The sequence below is a fragment of the Felis catus genome, chromosome B3 (assembly GCF_018350175.1).
Source record: "Felis catus isolate Fca126 chromosome B3, F.catus_Fca126_mat1.0, whole genome shotgun sequence".
Lineage (NCBI taxonomy): Eukaryota > Metazoa > Chordata > Mammalia > Carnivora > Felidae > Felis > Felis catus.
In genome coordinates this window covers 19,198,643-19,214,984 of record NC_058373.1, presented here as the reverse complement: position 1 = coordinate 19,214,984, position 16,342 = coordinate 19,198,643, and the positions used below count along the sequence as shown (strand labels likewise).

The window sequence follows — 16,342 nt, the reverse complement described above, 5'->3', positions numbered from 1 at the left end:
CACACAGCCTGGCAGACGCCAGCAGGACACCGCCTCCAGGCACATGGGCTGGCAGTTCCACTCCGGAAGGCACACGTCAGTGTGGACCTGTCCCCTGTAGGATCTCTTCCAGCGGCCCGCCAAGAAAGCACACTACCACCGGAGTGGCACTTCCTATTTCAGCCTGTTTCCTTGTTCTATTTCTGGAAGGCAAGAAGAGAGCCCCTACTCGAGCAAACCCCTTGGCTCTTAGGAAGCTATTTTTAATACAGATTTGAAAAAGGCAAAAGGAAAAGAGAAGGACGCTAAAAGCGGCTATGTAAAAACCTGGGATTTGAAGAGCTTCTGGAATGTTCCTTCTCCTCCTTTGGTCCATGCTGGTTCAGTGGAGGACAGTGCTCTGAGAGGCAGGCAGCTGAAGTCAGGACTGCTCACAGAGCTGTGGGGTATGTGAGCCACCGCCAGTGACGTCTGCCAAAGCCCCCCTCATCCTCCACGATCCAGAAGAGGCTCACCAAGAGTTCTTGGCTTGAATTATCTAGAGGTTTGTTCACCTCTCAACTTTCCAGGGAGCCTCACCTCAGCTGGCAGGACAGGTTTTTCCACTCTGACTGGTGTCAGATGCGGAAGAATGCATAATGATGTGTTTGTTCACATAGATGGCCCCACAGCCCCAGCCCAGTATCTCACTGACCCTCGATCTATCCATACACACTCTACACTCCTCCACACTTTCTAAATGTTCCTCTTGAACCTCAGGCAAGCTGACTGCTGACAGCGCTAATAAGGTTGCAACAAGCCTTCCTGGGACACAGCTGTGCTGAGCAAACACAGGACAGGCACAGGCAGAACCCCCTGGGACCACTGGGCAACTGGTGAAGTACTTGCACCTTCCTGGGCTTTGGAAGGGCTAGCCATTCTAAACAGGCACAAGGTGAGGTATACAACCCATACAGGTAAGGGCATGAAAAACACACCTCGTACACATCTGTAAACACACACAAAATGCCTCAGCACCCCAAACCCGAAAGTAAAACGTGAGTTCTTTCCTGATTTTTGTTAATGTTTGGATCTTTTTCTAAACTATGTTTGGAGGCATCATAATAACTTTATCATTTCCAAAGTATGTTATTCTCCAACCATTTTTTTTTTTAAGTTTATTTTGGAGAGAGAGAGAGAGGGAGAGAGCGTACGAGCAGGGGAGGGGCAGAGAGAGAGGGAGAGAGAGAGGGAGAGAGGGGGGAAAGAGAGAGAGGGGGGGAAAGAGAGAGAGAGGCGGAAAGAGAGAGAGAGGCAGAAAGAGAGAGAGAGAGAGAGAGAGAGAGAGAGAGAGAGAGAGAGAGAATCCCAAGCAGGCTCTGTACCATCAGCACGGAACCTGATGCTGGGCTCAAACTCACGAGCCGTGAAATCATGACCTGAGCTGAAATCAAGAATCGGATGCTTAAGTGATTGAGCTACCCAGGCACCCCTCTTCCAAGCATTTTTAAAAGAGAGAGCTTCTGGAGTGAAAGCAAGCTGCTCCTACATTGACTATAATCAGAGTCTCATTGGTTTGCTTCCTGGCAATTTTCCTTAGGTGGATTGGAGTGGGGGTGGGGAAGCAGGGCTCCCTGTGATCCCAGAAGGTCTGGGAGAAGGTGGGCAGGACAGAGCGAGCCCATTTGCTGGGGGAACAACCCAGATGGCGGGTACAGCTTCAGGCTCATGGAGTCAAATATTCCATTTGTTCCAGAAAGAAATTAGGAGGAAAGAGGCCAGCTGACGTGGATTTGACCTTGAAAGTGAGCGCTGAGGTTTGCCAGTTAGATCCTAATCGCACACATTGGTATTTAAAAAGTCAACACTTTTTTTTTTTTTTTTTTTTTTTTGGGACAGAGAGAGACAGAGCATGAACGGGGGAGGGGCAGAGAGAGAGGGAGACACAGAATCGGAAACAGGCTCCAGGCTCCGAGCCATCAGCCCAGAGCCTGACGCGGGGCTTGAACTCACGGACCGCGAGATCGTGACCTGGCTGAAGTCAGACGCTTAACCGACTGCGCCACCCAGGTGCCCCAAAAAGTCAACACTTTTAAAAATAAATTGCAGTGTTATTCTTCTGGTTGCAAACATAATACAAAAAACAAACAAACAAACAAGAAGCAAACAGAAAAAGGAACACAAGTTCAGTGCAGAAAACATAAACCTTGCAGGTGAGCACAGAGCAGTGGCTGTAATCTCCATGTGACTGTGCTACCCTTTGAGTGTCACCTGCCCTCAGGCTGTGGTCTTGGTGTGTGTATTTGCACTTTGTGAAAATAAAATCCATTTTTAAACTGGGCCTGCAGAGCTCTGGGGTCAAGGTGAAGACCCACAGGTGGGATTCACCAAGCCCACCCCTCACTACTGCCCATCAAAGCAACTCCACTGTTAGCTGTTACACAGGCTCCAGGTAGGAGTTCAGGGGAGGAAGGCACTCTGCTGGCTGCTTAAGTAAATAAATAAATAAGAATACATAAGGTACATTTGATTTTCCAAAGGACTGAAGCCCGCCAACTCCCATTGTGGCAGATGGAACGGCGGACACCAATTTTTCATGTCTGTCTGCATCCACAGCCTGGCCACGGCCTCCTCACGGATGGAGCTCTTGATTTGGGCTCTCCCCTGTGACTTGCTTTGGCCAAGGGCAACGGCGTGCCATTCTGAGCCAAGGCCTTAAGAGACCTGGCATGCTTCTGCTTTCTCCACTCTGAGAATGCATCTCTGCCATTGGTAGGGGAAGAGCGTCCCCTGGTCTCAGAAGAACAGGAGTCACGTGAAGCAGAGCTTCAGACAGCTCCGTGCAATAGAGCCCCCCCAGCCACCTGCTGGCGTGGAGGCCAGAAATAAACTGTCATTGGTACATCCCACTGAGATCCTGTGTCTGCCTGAATCAGGGTTCGGAGAAGTTGAGCCACTCAGTGGAGGTCACCCAGCACTAAGAATTGAATGCAGTCCCGATTAACCCCACAGGCAGGCCCTTAAGCCCCCCACCCTTCCCCCAACCCCGACCTTACATTGTGTGAATCCCATTGTGTGTCTGCCCACTGCTTCCCTCTCAGTGAAAAGAAAAGGAACACAGTCATGGGGCGCGTGGGTGGCTTAAGTTGGTTGGTTAAGCGTCCAACTCTTGATCTTGGCTCAGGTCATAATCTCACAGTCTGCGAGATCGAGCCCCGCGTCAGGCTCTGCGCTGACAGTGTGGAGCCTGCTTAAGATTCTCTCTCTCCCTCTCTCTGCCTCTTGCCTGCTTGTGTGCGCACACTCTCTCTCTCTATCTCAAAATAAATAAATATATAAACTTAAAAAAAGAAAACACCGTCAGAAGCAACCTGTGGGTTTCAAACAAGACAGTCACAGAAGTCCTCGTCACTCTAGCGAACATGCAATTAGCAGGGCCTCTGGTAATAGATTTAACATCAGAGCCACAGGTAATAGATTTAACATTCCCAGTGCCTATGGGATCCTGTGGAGGTCCCCATGGTGATGCTGTTCTGTGGAGGGGACAGGCAAGGAGTGGGGGGGTGTCCTCCTCTGCCCTCATTCTTCCACTGCTCTCACGGGGGTTCAATGGTGGCTATAGGAGGCCAGAAGGTGCCTGACGTCTGGCCACCAAGTAAGCAGCCCATTGCCAGCAGGAAGGGAGTGCTGAAAGTCATCCCTGAGGGTCCCAAGGCGGGACTCCCACCCTCAGCTCCTCTGCAACCACCTGTGGTACCTTTCTACCTTGGGAGTGCGGGCATAAATTTGCACTTCTTCATGGAGTCCTTAGGAGAATTCAATTACTATTATAATTCCTTAACAGAGAAAATAATTGCCATAATGCTGAGCCATAGGACAGAATTGTCCCATGCATTTCAGGCCACTTTCCTCTTATCTTCTTCAACTCTGTGGTTTATGTGTTTTGTCCTCACATAAACACCTCACTTAGCATCAGGGATTCACAAGACATCACCTCCCCTGGGGAACCCCTCCCTCCAACCCCCAGCACCTAGAGCAGTCCCCAGTGGGGGCTGCATGACTCCCATAAGCTCCTGTACCCTTGTGTGTGTCCTATGGTTCATTCAGAGCAGAGTGGTGGCGAATCCTGAGATTCCACTGGGGAAAGAGGCCCCTGGAGCAGAAAAGACTTTTCTGAGCCTGCTTCTTCTAAGCTAGTGGGGAACCCTTCTATGGGAGAAGGGTAAAGTCCAGACAGACCTCGAAGGGAAGAAAAAATGGGGGCTGGGTAGTTTCAGTGCTTGGCCTCTCAGTGCACATGAACATTTTCTGGTTATCTGTCTTATCTCAGGCCTGGAGGCAGGGCTGGATCCATGTCTGTTCAGAGTCCACTGGCCCAGGTCCCCAGGATCCATAAGAATCAGTGGGGATCTGTGGACACCTCAGAAAGTATCATCTCAGCCTTGCACTTGGCGGGTAGACCAGAACATCAGCATGACCTGGGAGCCTATTAGAAACAAAGGCTCTGGGGGCCTCCAGACCTACCCAGTGGGCATCCGCAGGTCACCAAGATCGCCTGGGGACTCAAGTATATACTACAATTTGGGAAGTGCTGCTCTACGGACCCAACCCATTTAGACCCATTGATTCTCAGTCCCAGCTGCACATTAGAATCATGAAGAGGGGGTGGAACACTTTTTTTAAATGCTTATGCCTAGGGGCTTCCTGGCCGATGGTAGTTTAGACATCCCAGTGTTTCTGAGGGCGAGGGTAGAGAGCCATTCATTTAGGTCATCAACTCTTGACCAGGAAGGGGACTGGGCAGATCCCCTCTAGGGTTTTTTCAGATGCCACAGTCACCCACCCAGTAAACTCCAATGTCCCTTGCAAAGAGGAGAGATAGGTAGAATAATGGAGCTGGAAAGTAGAGGTGCTACCCAAACAGTGGGTATCATGTTCTGCCACAGGTCACCTTTCTAACAAGCAGCCAAAAAGAGAGAGAAAAAAAAAGACATACGTTGTTAAGAGAGAAATAACTTTTCAAAGGATGCAAGTCGAACATTCTGGGAACATTTAGTGCTGGGCAATGTCAAGAAACAAATTCTTTTCCCATTTCATAATCTGATTTATGCACAAAGAAATCTTCCAGGAACATCACCCTAGTTAGCTTTTGGGCATTTTCAATGAAGAAAAACACTCGAGTAACTGGACAATATCTGCTGAGCCAGGTGCACTGTTGGATCGCTAACTTGATGAAGGGTACAAACACCCTGGCCCTCTCAAACCCAACATATGGGCCCTCTCATATCCTACACGATGGCCTAGATTTTAAGGGCGAGAAATTCTAGAGTTAAGACACGGCTCAAACAGCAGTTCTGCCACTTATAAATTGTTGACCTTCACCACGTATCTACACATCTCTTTACTCTCAAGTTCCTCAGCTATAAAATGGGGGTAAATATCCATTTTATAGGTCATTGTGAGAATTCAACAACCTAAAACACTGAATCTAGTGCCTGGTATGCACTAGGGACTTAACAAATATTTATTGTTAACAACAGTATCTCTGCCTATCAGATAAAGGGTTAGCATCCAAAATCTATAAAGAACTTATCAAACACAACATCCAAAAAACAAATAATCCAGTGAAGAAATGGGCAAAAGACATGAATAGACACTTTTCCAAAGACATCTAGATGGCTAACAGACACATGAAAAAATGCTCAACATCACCCATCTTCAGGGAAATACAAATCAAAACCACAATGAGATAGCACCTCACACCTGTCACAATGGCTAAAATTAACAACTCAGGCAACAACAGATGTTGGCGAAGATGTGGAGAAAAAGGAACTCTTTTGTATTGCTGGTGGGATTGCAAACTGGTGCAGCCACTCTGGAAAACAGTATGGAGGTCCCCCAAGAAATTAAAAGTAGAATTACCCTATGACCCAGCAATTGCACTACTAGGTATTTATCCAAGGGATACAGGAATGCTGATTCTAAGGGGCACATGCACCCCATTGTTCATAGCAGCACTATTGACAATAGCCTAAGTATGGAAAGAGCCCAAATGTCCATCGATGGATGAATGGATAAAGAAGATGTGGTATATACATACAATGGAATATGACTCAGCAATAAAAAAGAATGAAATATTGCCATTTGCAACAACGTGGATGGAACTAGAGTGTCTTATGCTAAGCGAAATAAGTCAGTCAGAGAAAGACAAATATGACTTCACTCATATGTGGAATTTAAGATACAAAACAGATGAACAAAAGGGAAGGAAAGCAAAAATAATATAAAAACAGAAGGGGCACCAACCATAAGAGATTCTTAAATACACAGAACAAACTGAGAGTTGCTGGTGGGGTACTGGGTGGGGGATGGGCTAAATGGGTGATGGGCATTAAGGAGGACACTTGCTGGGATGAGCACTGGGTGTTATATGTAAGTGTTCAGGGTTCTACTCCTGAAACCATTATTATACTATATATTCACTAACTTGGATTTAAATTTAAAAAAATACTGATTAGGAAATGAAAAAAAAATAAAATTAAAAAAAAAGAATAAAAAAAAAAACCTCAGCAGTGTCACTGCCATCCTCTTAACTTGTGTTAATAGTGTTAAAAGTGGTAAAACACATAGGGATGCCTGGGTGGCTCAGTCAGTTGAGTGTCTAACTCTTGATTTCAGCTCAGGTCAGGATCTCACGGTTCGTGGGATAGACCCCTGTGTCGGGCTCTGTGCTGACAGTGTGATGCCAGCTTGGGACTCTCTGTCTCCCTCTCTCTCTGCCCTTTCGCCACTCACATTCTCTTTCTCTCTCTAAAAATAAATAAATAAATAAATAAATAAATAAATAAATAAATAAATAAATAAATAAAACATTAAAAATTTTTAAAAAGTGGTGTAACTAACTCTAGTGGAAATCTGGCCATACGTATAAAGAGGCTTAAAAGTGTTCAAACCTAATAATCTCCCTACAAATCTACTTTATGGAAATAGTCTTAAAACTAAGTGTAAAAACAGGAGGGGATGTTTTTGGTAAGATTCAGCAACTAGAAGCAACCTATATATCCCCACACACCCCAGAGGAGAGTGAGGAATAGGTCAATCATTTTACACAGTGTTCCCACGTAAGATGTTTCACCAGATCATACGAGCTAGGTGACTGGTGAACTTAGGAGGAAAAAAGTAGGATAGTAAACTATACACTATAAAATTAAAACAAAATCCCTGAAGCCCAGAAGGAAGCAGACTAGAAGAGAACATCTCAAGACAGCAGCAGTGCTTGTGTTTAGGGCAGTGGCACTCTGGGCAATATTTTTTTTTCCTACTTCTCTCTTTTTTAATAAATATGCATCATTTTTATCATGAAACCAAATCCCCATCAAAAAACCTTTAACCAACATGAAGTAATGCCCTGATTCTTAGGATCCTTGACTCCATAATAAATTTTGGCCCACAGCCCCCTAATGTTTAGAATTTAAGTGAGAATCCCACGATAAGTTTTATAATGAGACTTTCACTTTAACCCTCGGGTTGAACACCCCTGGTTCTAGACTCCCCACAGGACAGGAACTGCAGGTTGTGCCCAGCATGTGAGACTGGCCCTGCTCTTACCATTATGGGTCTCCATGGCACGTTCTGGACACACAGCTGAGCCCTCTGGACCCACACACCAGTACATGCTGGGCGGTCGCCGAGACATGCCAGCCATCAACCCTCGGTGGCTATTCTCCAAGTCAGTTTTGGCCAGGGTCACCGCCGCCACCGCTGCCCGGAGGGTGGACTGAGGCACAGACACGCCGTCATGGCTGAGCAGAAAGCAGTCTCGTTCTGGTGGTGAAAAACATTATAAAATCAGAAAGCTTTTCTTAATTGTCAAGTCCCTTCTTGTACCCCTGCACACATTTACTATTTATTTTATTTTTTTAATGTTTTTTTTTTAAATGTTTATTTCTGAGAGAGAGACAGAGACAGAGCATGAGCGGGGGAGGGGCAGAGAGAGGAGGAGACCCAGAATCCAAAGCAGGCTCCAGGCTCTGAGAAGTCAGCACAGAGCCTGATGCGGGGCTCGAACTCACGAACCATGAAATCATGACCTGAGCCAAAGTCAGACGCTTAACCAACTGAGCCACCCAGGAGCCCCAATACATTTACTGTTTATACATCGCACAGGTATTTCTCTTCTTGCAACATTCCTGACATTCCATCTGTCTAGCCATGCCCAGTCAGGTGGGGGCAGTGAAAGGATGAGCTGCCCCCACCCCAACTTGCACCCCACTGATCATGTCTACTTAAAAACAGTCCTAAGAAACCCCAACAATGACAGACACCTACTGGTAAGGGCTCAGCCATTGTTTAGTCAACACATAACCCTTGTCAATTGCACAGCGACGTTGATATGACTACACGAGGCTTCTGCTTTCAGGGGCTCACACTCCAGCTGGGGTGGGGCAGACGCACTTTAAACTGGTCACAATATAAGGTTTCCCCTCTGCCCAGGACCAGCTCTTCCAGAAGCCCAGAGGCAAGCATGTAATCCCAAAGAGGCAACCAGGCAACAGTCCTGAAGTGAGGGTTCCAGAAGGCATTGGTACTGGTTATGAAGACAAGTCAGTGTGCACCCTGGGGGATAACAGAAAGGAGCCCCACATTTTGCCTGCCTGGATACATCTGGCAATGTCTGTAGGCATTTTTGGTCATCATAACTCAGGGTCTGGGTGCTACAGACAACTAGTGGGTAGAGGTCAGGGATATTACTGAACTTCCTATAATGCACAGGGCACCACCCACAACAGAGACTTATCTGGCCCCAAACCAGCACAACTGTGGTAAATGCTGAAGCAGAGTGCGGTTCTCCAATGCTGGGCTCCCACTGAACTTGGGGGGAGGGTGGTGCCCCCAACACAGGTGACATCCATTGCTTTGAGGGAAAGACCCAGGTCCAGCTCAGGCCTGGCATGGGATACATTGCACAGTGGGGAGGGGATTAGTATATGAAATGTGTGTGTTTCTATTAGTGTTGGTGTAGAGTCTATACTATCATGGACAAGTCCTCTGGGGCAAGACTTGCCAAGCTCCCCCTTCCGCTGCCTTTAGGAGTACAGCCCCCTGGACCAGGTGCCCGATTTCCAGGCTCTAGATGAGGCAGCCCCAGTGCTCTTCCAGCCTTATTTGGTAACTTGCTCAGTGCCCATACTGTTCAGGGTACCTTCTAGAACCTGCTCAGAACCTTCTAGAACCATTACATAAGTAATTAGCAACTATTCTCTGAGACAGATACCTCTGAAATGGAGACTGTTAAAGTGTAGTAAAAAAAAAAAAAAATCAAGGTCATATAAATCATACCCAAGACAATATGGAAAGGAAAAAAGCACAGGTTGGATGTCAAAGGCTTGGACTGTCTCTGTCACAGATCAGCAGTGTGACCTCAAGCCAAAACTTATGTGTGTCTCAGTTTTCCCATCTGTTAAAAATAGACATGCAGCCTCTCACCCAGGGAACCTCTTGGGGTGGCTATGTGATTTCAAGTAAGGTAAATTTTCTGGAATCACTTTCTACAACAGGGCCAGAGTTGTGGTTCTTACCTACAATACCAGCGGGAGGCCTGGGAGACCAGCAGGGTCTCCCTGCTGCTCTCTGATTAACAAGCTCAGAACATCAAGGCTGGAGGGCATAGCACTGGGGCCGTCTCATCTTAGAGTCTGGAAATCGGGCACCTGGCCCAGGTGGGTTGTACTCCTACAGGCAGGGGAAGGGGGAGCTTGGAAAGCCTGCCCCAGAGGACTCGTCCATGATGCACCCCCCCCCCCCCCCGCTTTCTGAACTAAAGAGTGAAAGGTCTGAGGAAGCCATACATAGGAAAGCCTGTGTCTGAAGTTTGGGAGCCTAAAAATTCCAAGGAGAAATGATCAATCTGGACAAAATTTAGGAGACCATCAAAGCACTGTAGATTGCAAAACCTGATTAGGAAAATCAAATTGAGACAGGAAAATCAACTTGAAGACGAAAATAATCTCCGCCTTAAATTAAAGGCTCCAGGGGCGCCTGGGTGGCTCACTTGGTTAAGCGTACGACTTTGGCTCAGGTCACGGTTCGTGAGTTCGAGCCCTGCATCAGGCTCTGTGCTGAAGCTCAGACCCTGGAGCCTGCTTCAGATTCTGTGTCTCCGTCCCTCTCTGCCTCTCCCCCCACTCATGCTTTGTCTCTCTCTCTCCCTCTCAAAAAATAAACATTAAAAAAACTAAATAAATAAAAAGGCTCCAAATCCTACAGTAACATTCAGAAACCAAGAGGCACAGTTCCTATCTGCTTTCAAACACCTCTTAAAATCAGCTACCACATACACCTAACAACACCTCAAAATCCAAATGCTAGTAGATGTTCCTTCTGAAAACAGAAGTGTCTTACCATAGAATGCTTTTAAGTGATAAAAAAAAAATCGTTAAAATATTTTAGGCCAACCCTTGCCCAGCACATTTTGTTCCCCTTTTCATTTTCAGTTTCCTTTTGAAAAATCACTTTACCAATGAAGGATTTTTTACCACTGGAGTTTTTCAATTGCAATTTGTATGTTGGCTTAGACTCTAAGGTAGAAGTTTTAAAATGAGGTAACTCAGTTTTTGCTCAATTTTTGCCCTCAAACGGATCTTTGCTTCTTCCTGCTCCTTTTGGGTTTAGATCAATGCAACAAATCATGGTTGTAAGTTACAGGTCTATCTTGCCATCGTGGTGTATATACATTCTTAAGAGAGTTTCGAGAGGATTTTTTTAAATAATTATTTTAATAATCTTTAAAACCTCACCAATTTTCATTTGCCAGTTCTTTATACCTGCATTAACGAATAAACCTGAATACTTAATGAAAAAAGAAAAAAAGGAACTTGACCTTCATTGTACAGATGTTTTCATTGGGCCCTTTCCATGGAGTGAACTGCCATGTAATTCATGAAACTTACAGCTGGTCCGGAAGGGACAGTTACAAAGTTTCAGACACAGGATAAATAGAGAGAAACATAGGAGGACCTGCACCTCCTCACCTGTCTTTTCAGGAGGCTTGGAAAGTATTGCCAGTACGGGGGAAGACGCTTGCAAATAAAGCATGTGAGTAATTCTCATATTATCCAGTAATTTCTTTGAATGAGAAGCCTGGTAGGGATGGTTGGCCCATGGTCCTTGACATCCTTTTGGCACTGCTAGTCTCCCTGACTAGTTACTGGCTTGCTACAAAATGTGTTTAATGGATTTGTGAGCATCAAAATATCATGGAGCTGCAGACCAGAAAAATGTGTGGTCTCCATCTCAGATGAGCACCCAAGGGGTTTGGGAACAGAAGCCCTTCAGGAGTCTGAAACCACAAACGGGTTAAGGCTGTCCATTCACCATTCCATCACTATACCATGTGTCCTGGGCACCTCTTAGTTCTGGGAGTGAAGACCCAGCAGTGAGCAATACTGGTCTGTGTCCCTGGAGCTCCAGCAGAGACTGCCAGGTAATTAAAGGAGAAATGAAATACATGAAGAAGGAACACAACACCAGGGGAGGCTCCAGAAGCACAGCGAGAGAGGGTTGTTGAGAAAGAGGCTGAGCTTAACATGCTGGCCATGTGAAGACTCCAGGGCCAGCACTGCAGAGGCCACATGCTGGAGAGTGAGCTGGGCCAGGGTGGCTGGTGGGGGGCAGGGGTGGCTTGGGCAATGGCCAGGTGGTTGATGATGGCAGAGGCCGGATCAACTGAGGGGAAGGAGGTGTCCTAGATTTCACGCCAATCACAAGGAGAGAAGCCATGGCAGGGTTCTAAGCAGAGGACTGATTCACATTAAATCACATTCTGGGAGTAAATCACATTCTGATTCACTTATTAAAAAAAAAAAGAAAATCACTCTGGCTGTCAAATAAAGAATTGGAGAGGGGAGGATTGCAATCATACCGGAGAGAGATGCTGATACCTTCAGGCTAGGGTCGAGACTGTGGGAAGGAAGGGTTGAGCCCAGACACCTAGGTAAACACAACAGAACTTGCTAACACTGAATTCAAGGGATGGAGGTACAGGCTGGGGGCGAATTCCCTGCAACTGAGCAACTGAGTTGAGGAGGGAGCTATTCGCTGAGATGTGGAAGCTTGGGGGAGGGAAAGTCTGGCTGACCCCAAGACCTCCTTTAGGGACAAATCAGGTGTGAGGTTTGTATGTTTTTAACTTAATTCCTTTATTCTTCAGGGACATAAGCAAAGGTAATTAAAGTCAAATCACAAAAGGCATTTTAATGTTAATGTTTTCCAAAATCGTGCTAGTCCACTTGTCCCTTTAATGTCTGGGTACTTTGTTACAATCGCTGGATGACCTCCAAACTCTAAAAAGAGCATATTCTTTGAGAGCCTTGCTGAACACTTCACTACAGGCGCCTGTTTCTCTGCCTCTCCGACCCCTGCGGATGTGTTTGGGGAGAAAATTTCCTAGCCTCCAACTGTGCAGGGCCAGGTGGAGCCGGCCAGAGGTCCCCAAACTCTCCCTCACCATCTTCCTCTGGCCTCAGCCTTCCCAGGCTCCGCTTCTTGCCCCGTCCGGGTCCTCACTCCGTCTCCGAACCCTGCCAGGAAAGGTGGCCCTCAGAGACCGCCACAGAGATGGCGGGTTTTATCCGGACCTGGGCAGAGCCGCGCGTCCCGTGGACTCTTCGGGGGGTGCAGGCGCGCTGGGCCGTCCCCTTCAGCAGAACCTACCCCCCCGCCCCCCCAACTCCACGATCGGCCAGAACCTGGGCACACGCATTCACACTCGCCCGCACACAGGAGCGCTCACGCTCCGCCCGTGCCGGGCTGAAGGAAGAGGTTCTCTCCAAAGGCGGAGGAAACCTGTAGACGCCCTGGTGTAGCCTCCGGCTTTTGTTTCTTGCCCCGGCTCCCCCGGCCCCGTCCGGCGCGGGGTTTCGGGGTTGCACCCCCGCCCCTCCGGGACCGCGCACCCTCCCCCACCCCGCGGGCCAGGGAGGCCGTGGGGCTGCCAGACGGAGATCGCCCGCGCCCGCACCCTCGGGGGACCCCGGGCAAGGGCCACCTGGGCGGAGCACGAGGCCGCCCGGAGCGCGGGCCTGGGCTGCGGAGTCGGGCTCCCCGCGACCCGCCGCGGGAGGCAGCGAGGGCCCCCCACGGGGCGCGGACCCGGGCACTTACCTGCGGCGGCGGCGGCGGCGGTGGCGGCGGCGGCGGCGGGGCACGGCCCCGGGCGCCTGGGACAAGGGGCTGGGCCCGCGGGCCGGGAGGGGCGGACTCCAGCGGGCCGGGGCCTGGCCGTCCCCCTGCCCTCCGCCCCCCTGCGCCTCCGGCCGCGCGCGCCGGGGCCGGGCAGGGCCCAGACGCACTTCCTCAATCCTGCGGCCCGCGGGCGGGCGGGTGAGCGGGCGGCGCGAAGAGCGCGCGCGGTGAAGGTCGGCCGCTGCTGCTTCTGCCCACGAGGGGCGCCAGGGGTCCCTACGGTGGCCTGCCTCAGTTTCCCTAGCCGAAAGCCGGAGGTGCCAAGATTCGCCGCTCCTACCCTGGAGGCCGTAAGGCCGGCGAGCCCTTCTTGTAGCGCGAGGTCTCCTCCAGGTTTGGGTCCCCTGCTCTCTCGTCGCGGGGCAGGCGCAGCGACAAGATTGGTGGGTTCTCAGCGCAACCCAGCTTTCCCTCTGCTCTGCTCGGGGAGCTAAATACGCCAATTAACCTCTGACTTGCAGCTGTTAGGCGTAGACTCGCAGTAAATATTTAAAAGGCCGGGAATATTCACTTATGTACAACTATAGGGCGTTATGGAAACACATATTTTTAAAGCTTTCGTATTTGGCAGACTGTACCCCTTCCATCACATGAATGTACCAATTTAATTATGGATGTATGTATGAGGATGTCACTATTTGGTGAATCATTTTTAATTGGGTGGGGCGTTTGGGCGGGGGAGATAAAACATGGAATGTTGGCAATTTCTTAGGTTTCAACCTAGTGTAAGTATGTTCATCACACCCCTGCGGCCATTATACGAACGCAGATCGCAAAGACACACGTCCATGCTGCGGGCGGGCATCAGATTTGACTCCACGTGCCCACCCCAGCAAGAGAAGCCTGCTTGGAATAAAGTAAATGGTTTGCAGCCCAGCAGGACCCGCACCCTAGACTCATGTAATGTTATGACTGGAACATTCCCAGGATTTAGCGTAAGACAGACAAATCGCCACCACCCTCACTGCCATTTCACAAACGCCAGGCAGCCGCAGGGTCCCCCGCACGACCCCCGCACGAACTCGAGGACGCTCTCAGTAGTGGCCCCTTGGCAAGGGCACAATCGGGCAGCTTTGCTCTGCTCCCAGGAGGCCGCGCCCCCAGCTCTCCTGCCACGGAACGCCCTTGCAAAAGGGTGGGTGCAGTTTTGCAATCCTGTCCTCAATACTTCGGTCCCAATTCCAGCACTCAAAAGGCAGCAGTGTGATTGCTACCGAAAAGTCCCTAATAATTTGCAGGGCGTGGCGTCGCCTTCCTGAGTGAGCGCGGCAATCGCGGTGCGGCGACTCCGAGGAGCACGGCCCCGCCATCTAGCGGCGCCAGGAGGAAGAGCACGCCCAGTACCCGGGGCTCCTGTGGCCAGTGTGGCAGGGGGCAACTGAACTTCCCTTTTACATGAGTTTGGGAATAGGCTAGGGAATGTCTACAAAGTAGGGAACAGCCGAGTGGACTTCTTTGAGCTGATTGCATCCCAGCATTTAACTCTATTCGTTAGGCATGCATTTGTCATGGGTTTGCATGGGAAGGTTATTACAGGTCATTTAGGATTTATTCTTGCTGCTTCTTGACCCGCGCTGACTGCTCGTCCTCTAGCTTTTGCTCTGCCTACCCGGGTTCTCAGCATCTCATGTTGGAATGACACTTCCTAAGGTGGAGTCAGGTGGATACTACCTCCCCGACCTAACATTTCTGCCTCCTTAAGGCCTAGTGACTGACTGCTGCCCCCCTCCCCACTCCCACTGTTTTCTGTGGCTGACTGCTACCCCACCACCCCACGCACACTGTCTTCTAGTCATTTCTTCAGCTGGAAACTCACTTTCCTCAGACATTACTTCCTGGACACCTAAAAAAAAAATCCCTTAGGGCATCTGAGTGGCTTAGTCAGTTAAGCAGCCAACTTCAGCTAAGATCATGTTCTCACAGTTCGTGAGTTCCAGCCCCACATCAGGCTCTGTGCTGACAGCTCAGAGCCTGGAGCCTGCTTCGAATTCTGTGTCTCCCTCTCTCTCTGCCTCTCTCCACTTGCATTCTGTCTCTCTCTCTCTCTAAAATAAATTAAATTAAAAAAATCCCTTATTATCCACCTTCAAGCTCAAGTCAGATATATGCTAGGAAAAAGGACATTAAAAATTCTCCATCCAGGGGCACCTGGGTAGCTCGGTCCATTAAGCGTGGGACTTCAGCTCAGGTCATGATCTCACAGTTTGGGAGTTCAAGCCCCACATGAGGCTCTGTGCTGACAGCTCCGAGCCTGGGGCCTGTTTCAGATTGTGTCTCCCTCTCTCTCTGCCCCTCCCCCACTCACACTCTGTCTTTCAAAAATAAACAAACATCAAAAAAATTATTTATCCACTATCAGGAAAATCTAGGAGATTCCAAAGGGTCTGCTTTTAGAGAATGTGCCCACCTCTGGTGGCCCCCTCCCACCATAAACACACAAGTGCAGGCATGTACATCCACACACATGACGGCCAGTCTGTGCCCCCAGAATGGTTCCCGTCAGAGAGCAAACCAAATGAAGGAAAAGGCCATTTTTCTAGAATTTTCTGCTGACATTTAGCTTGAGAAATGGAAAGTCTCTAAAGAAACTCATACATACATTAAGTGTATACATTAAGAGAGATCTCGGGGCGCCTGGGTGGCTCAGTTGGTTGAGCGTGCGACTTCGGCTCAAGTCAGGATCTCACGGTCTGTGAGTTCGAGCCCTGAGTCAGGCTCTGTGCTGACAGCTCAGAGCCTGGAGCCTGCTTCAGATTCTGTATCTCCCTCTCTCTCTCTCTGACCCTCCCCCGTTCATGCTCTGTCTCTCTCTGTCTCAAAAATAAATACACATTAAAAAAAAAATTTTTTTAAAAAGAGAAATCTGATCCAAGCCTCCCTTAAGTTTTCTCTTAAAAGGTGGCACCCTGCCACCTCATGGCCAAAGTGAACAAAGGATGCTCTTGGCCCAACCTGTGTCAGCTCACGACTTGGTGATTGAAGCTTCTTGGTTCAAAGCCTTAGAAACTTAAGGTGGGTGAGACCCAAACACTCAGATCCTCGCGATGAAAATGCAAACCTGTGCACACAGAAGTGGGATGCGGTATTTTCCCTAAATTCTATTTCCCCTCAATTCCCGTGCTGTCCTTCCCACACTTTTCCA

General features: G+C 48.9%; 1 protein-coding gene across 4 annotated transcripts in view; it reads right to left on the bottom strand.

Annotated features, from left to right (window-relative positions):
* LRRK1 (leucine rich repeat kinase 1) overlaps positions 1-13,499 on the bottom strand; it is a 132,920-nt gene extending 119,421 nt beyond the window's left edge. Inside the window, exons 1-3 of one of the 4 annotated variants that reach the window (XM_045058898.1) lie at positions 13,120-13,263; positions 11,967-11,969; positions 7,567-7,782 (exon numbers count right to left, since the gene is read on the bottom strand). In XM_045058898.1, coding sequence (XP_044914833.1) covers positions 7,567-7,663 — 97 coding nt within the window. In that variant the 5' untranslated portion in view covers positions 7,664-7,782; positions 11,967-11,969; positions 13,120-13,263. Of the gene's footprint in view, positions 1-306; positions 1,034-7,566; positions 7,783-11,966; positions 11,970-13,119; positions 13,264-13,480 lie in introns of those variants that run through there. The other 3 variants (XM_045058899.1, XM_023254990.2, XM_019831943.3) reach the window with 3 other exon arrangements.
* Between the last annotated feature and the right edge of the window lie 2,843 nt (positions 13,500-16,342).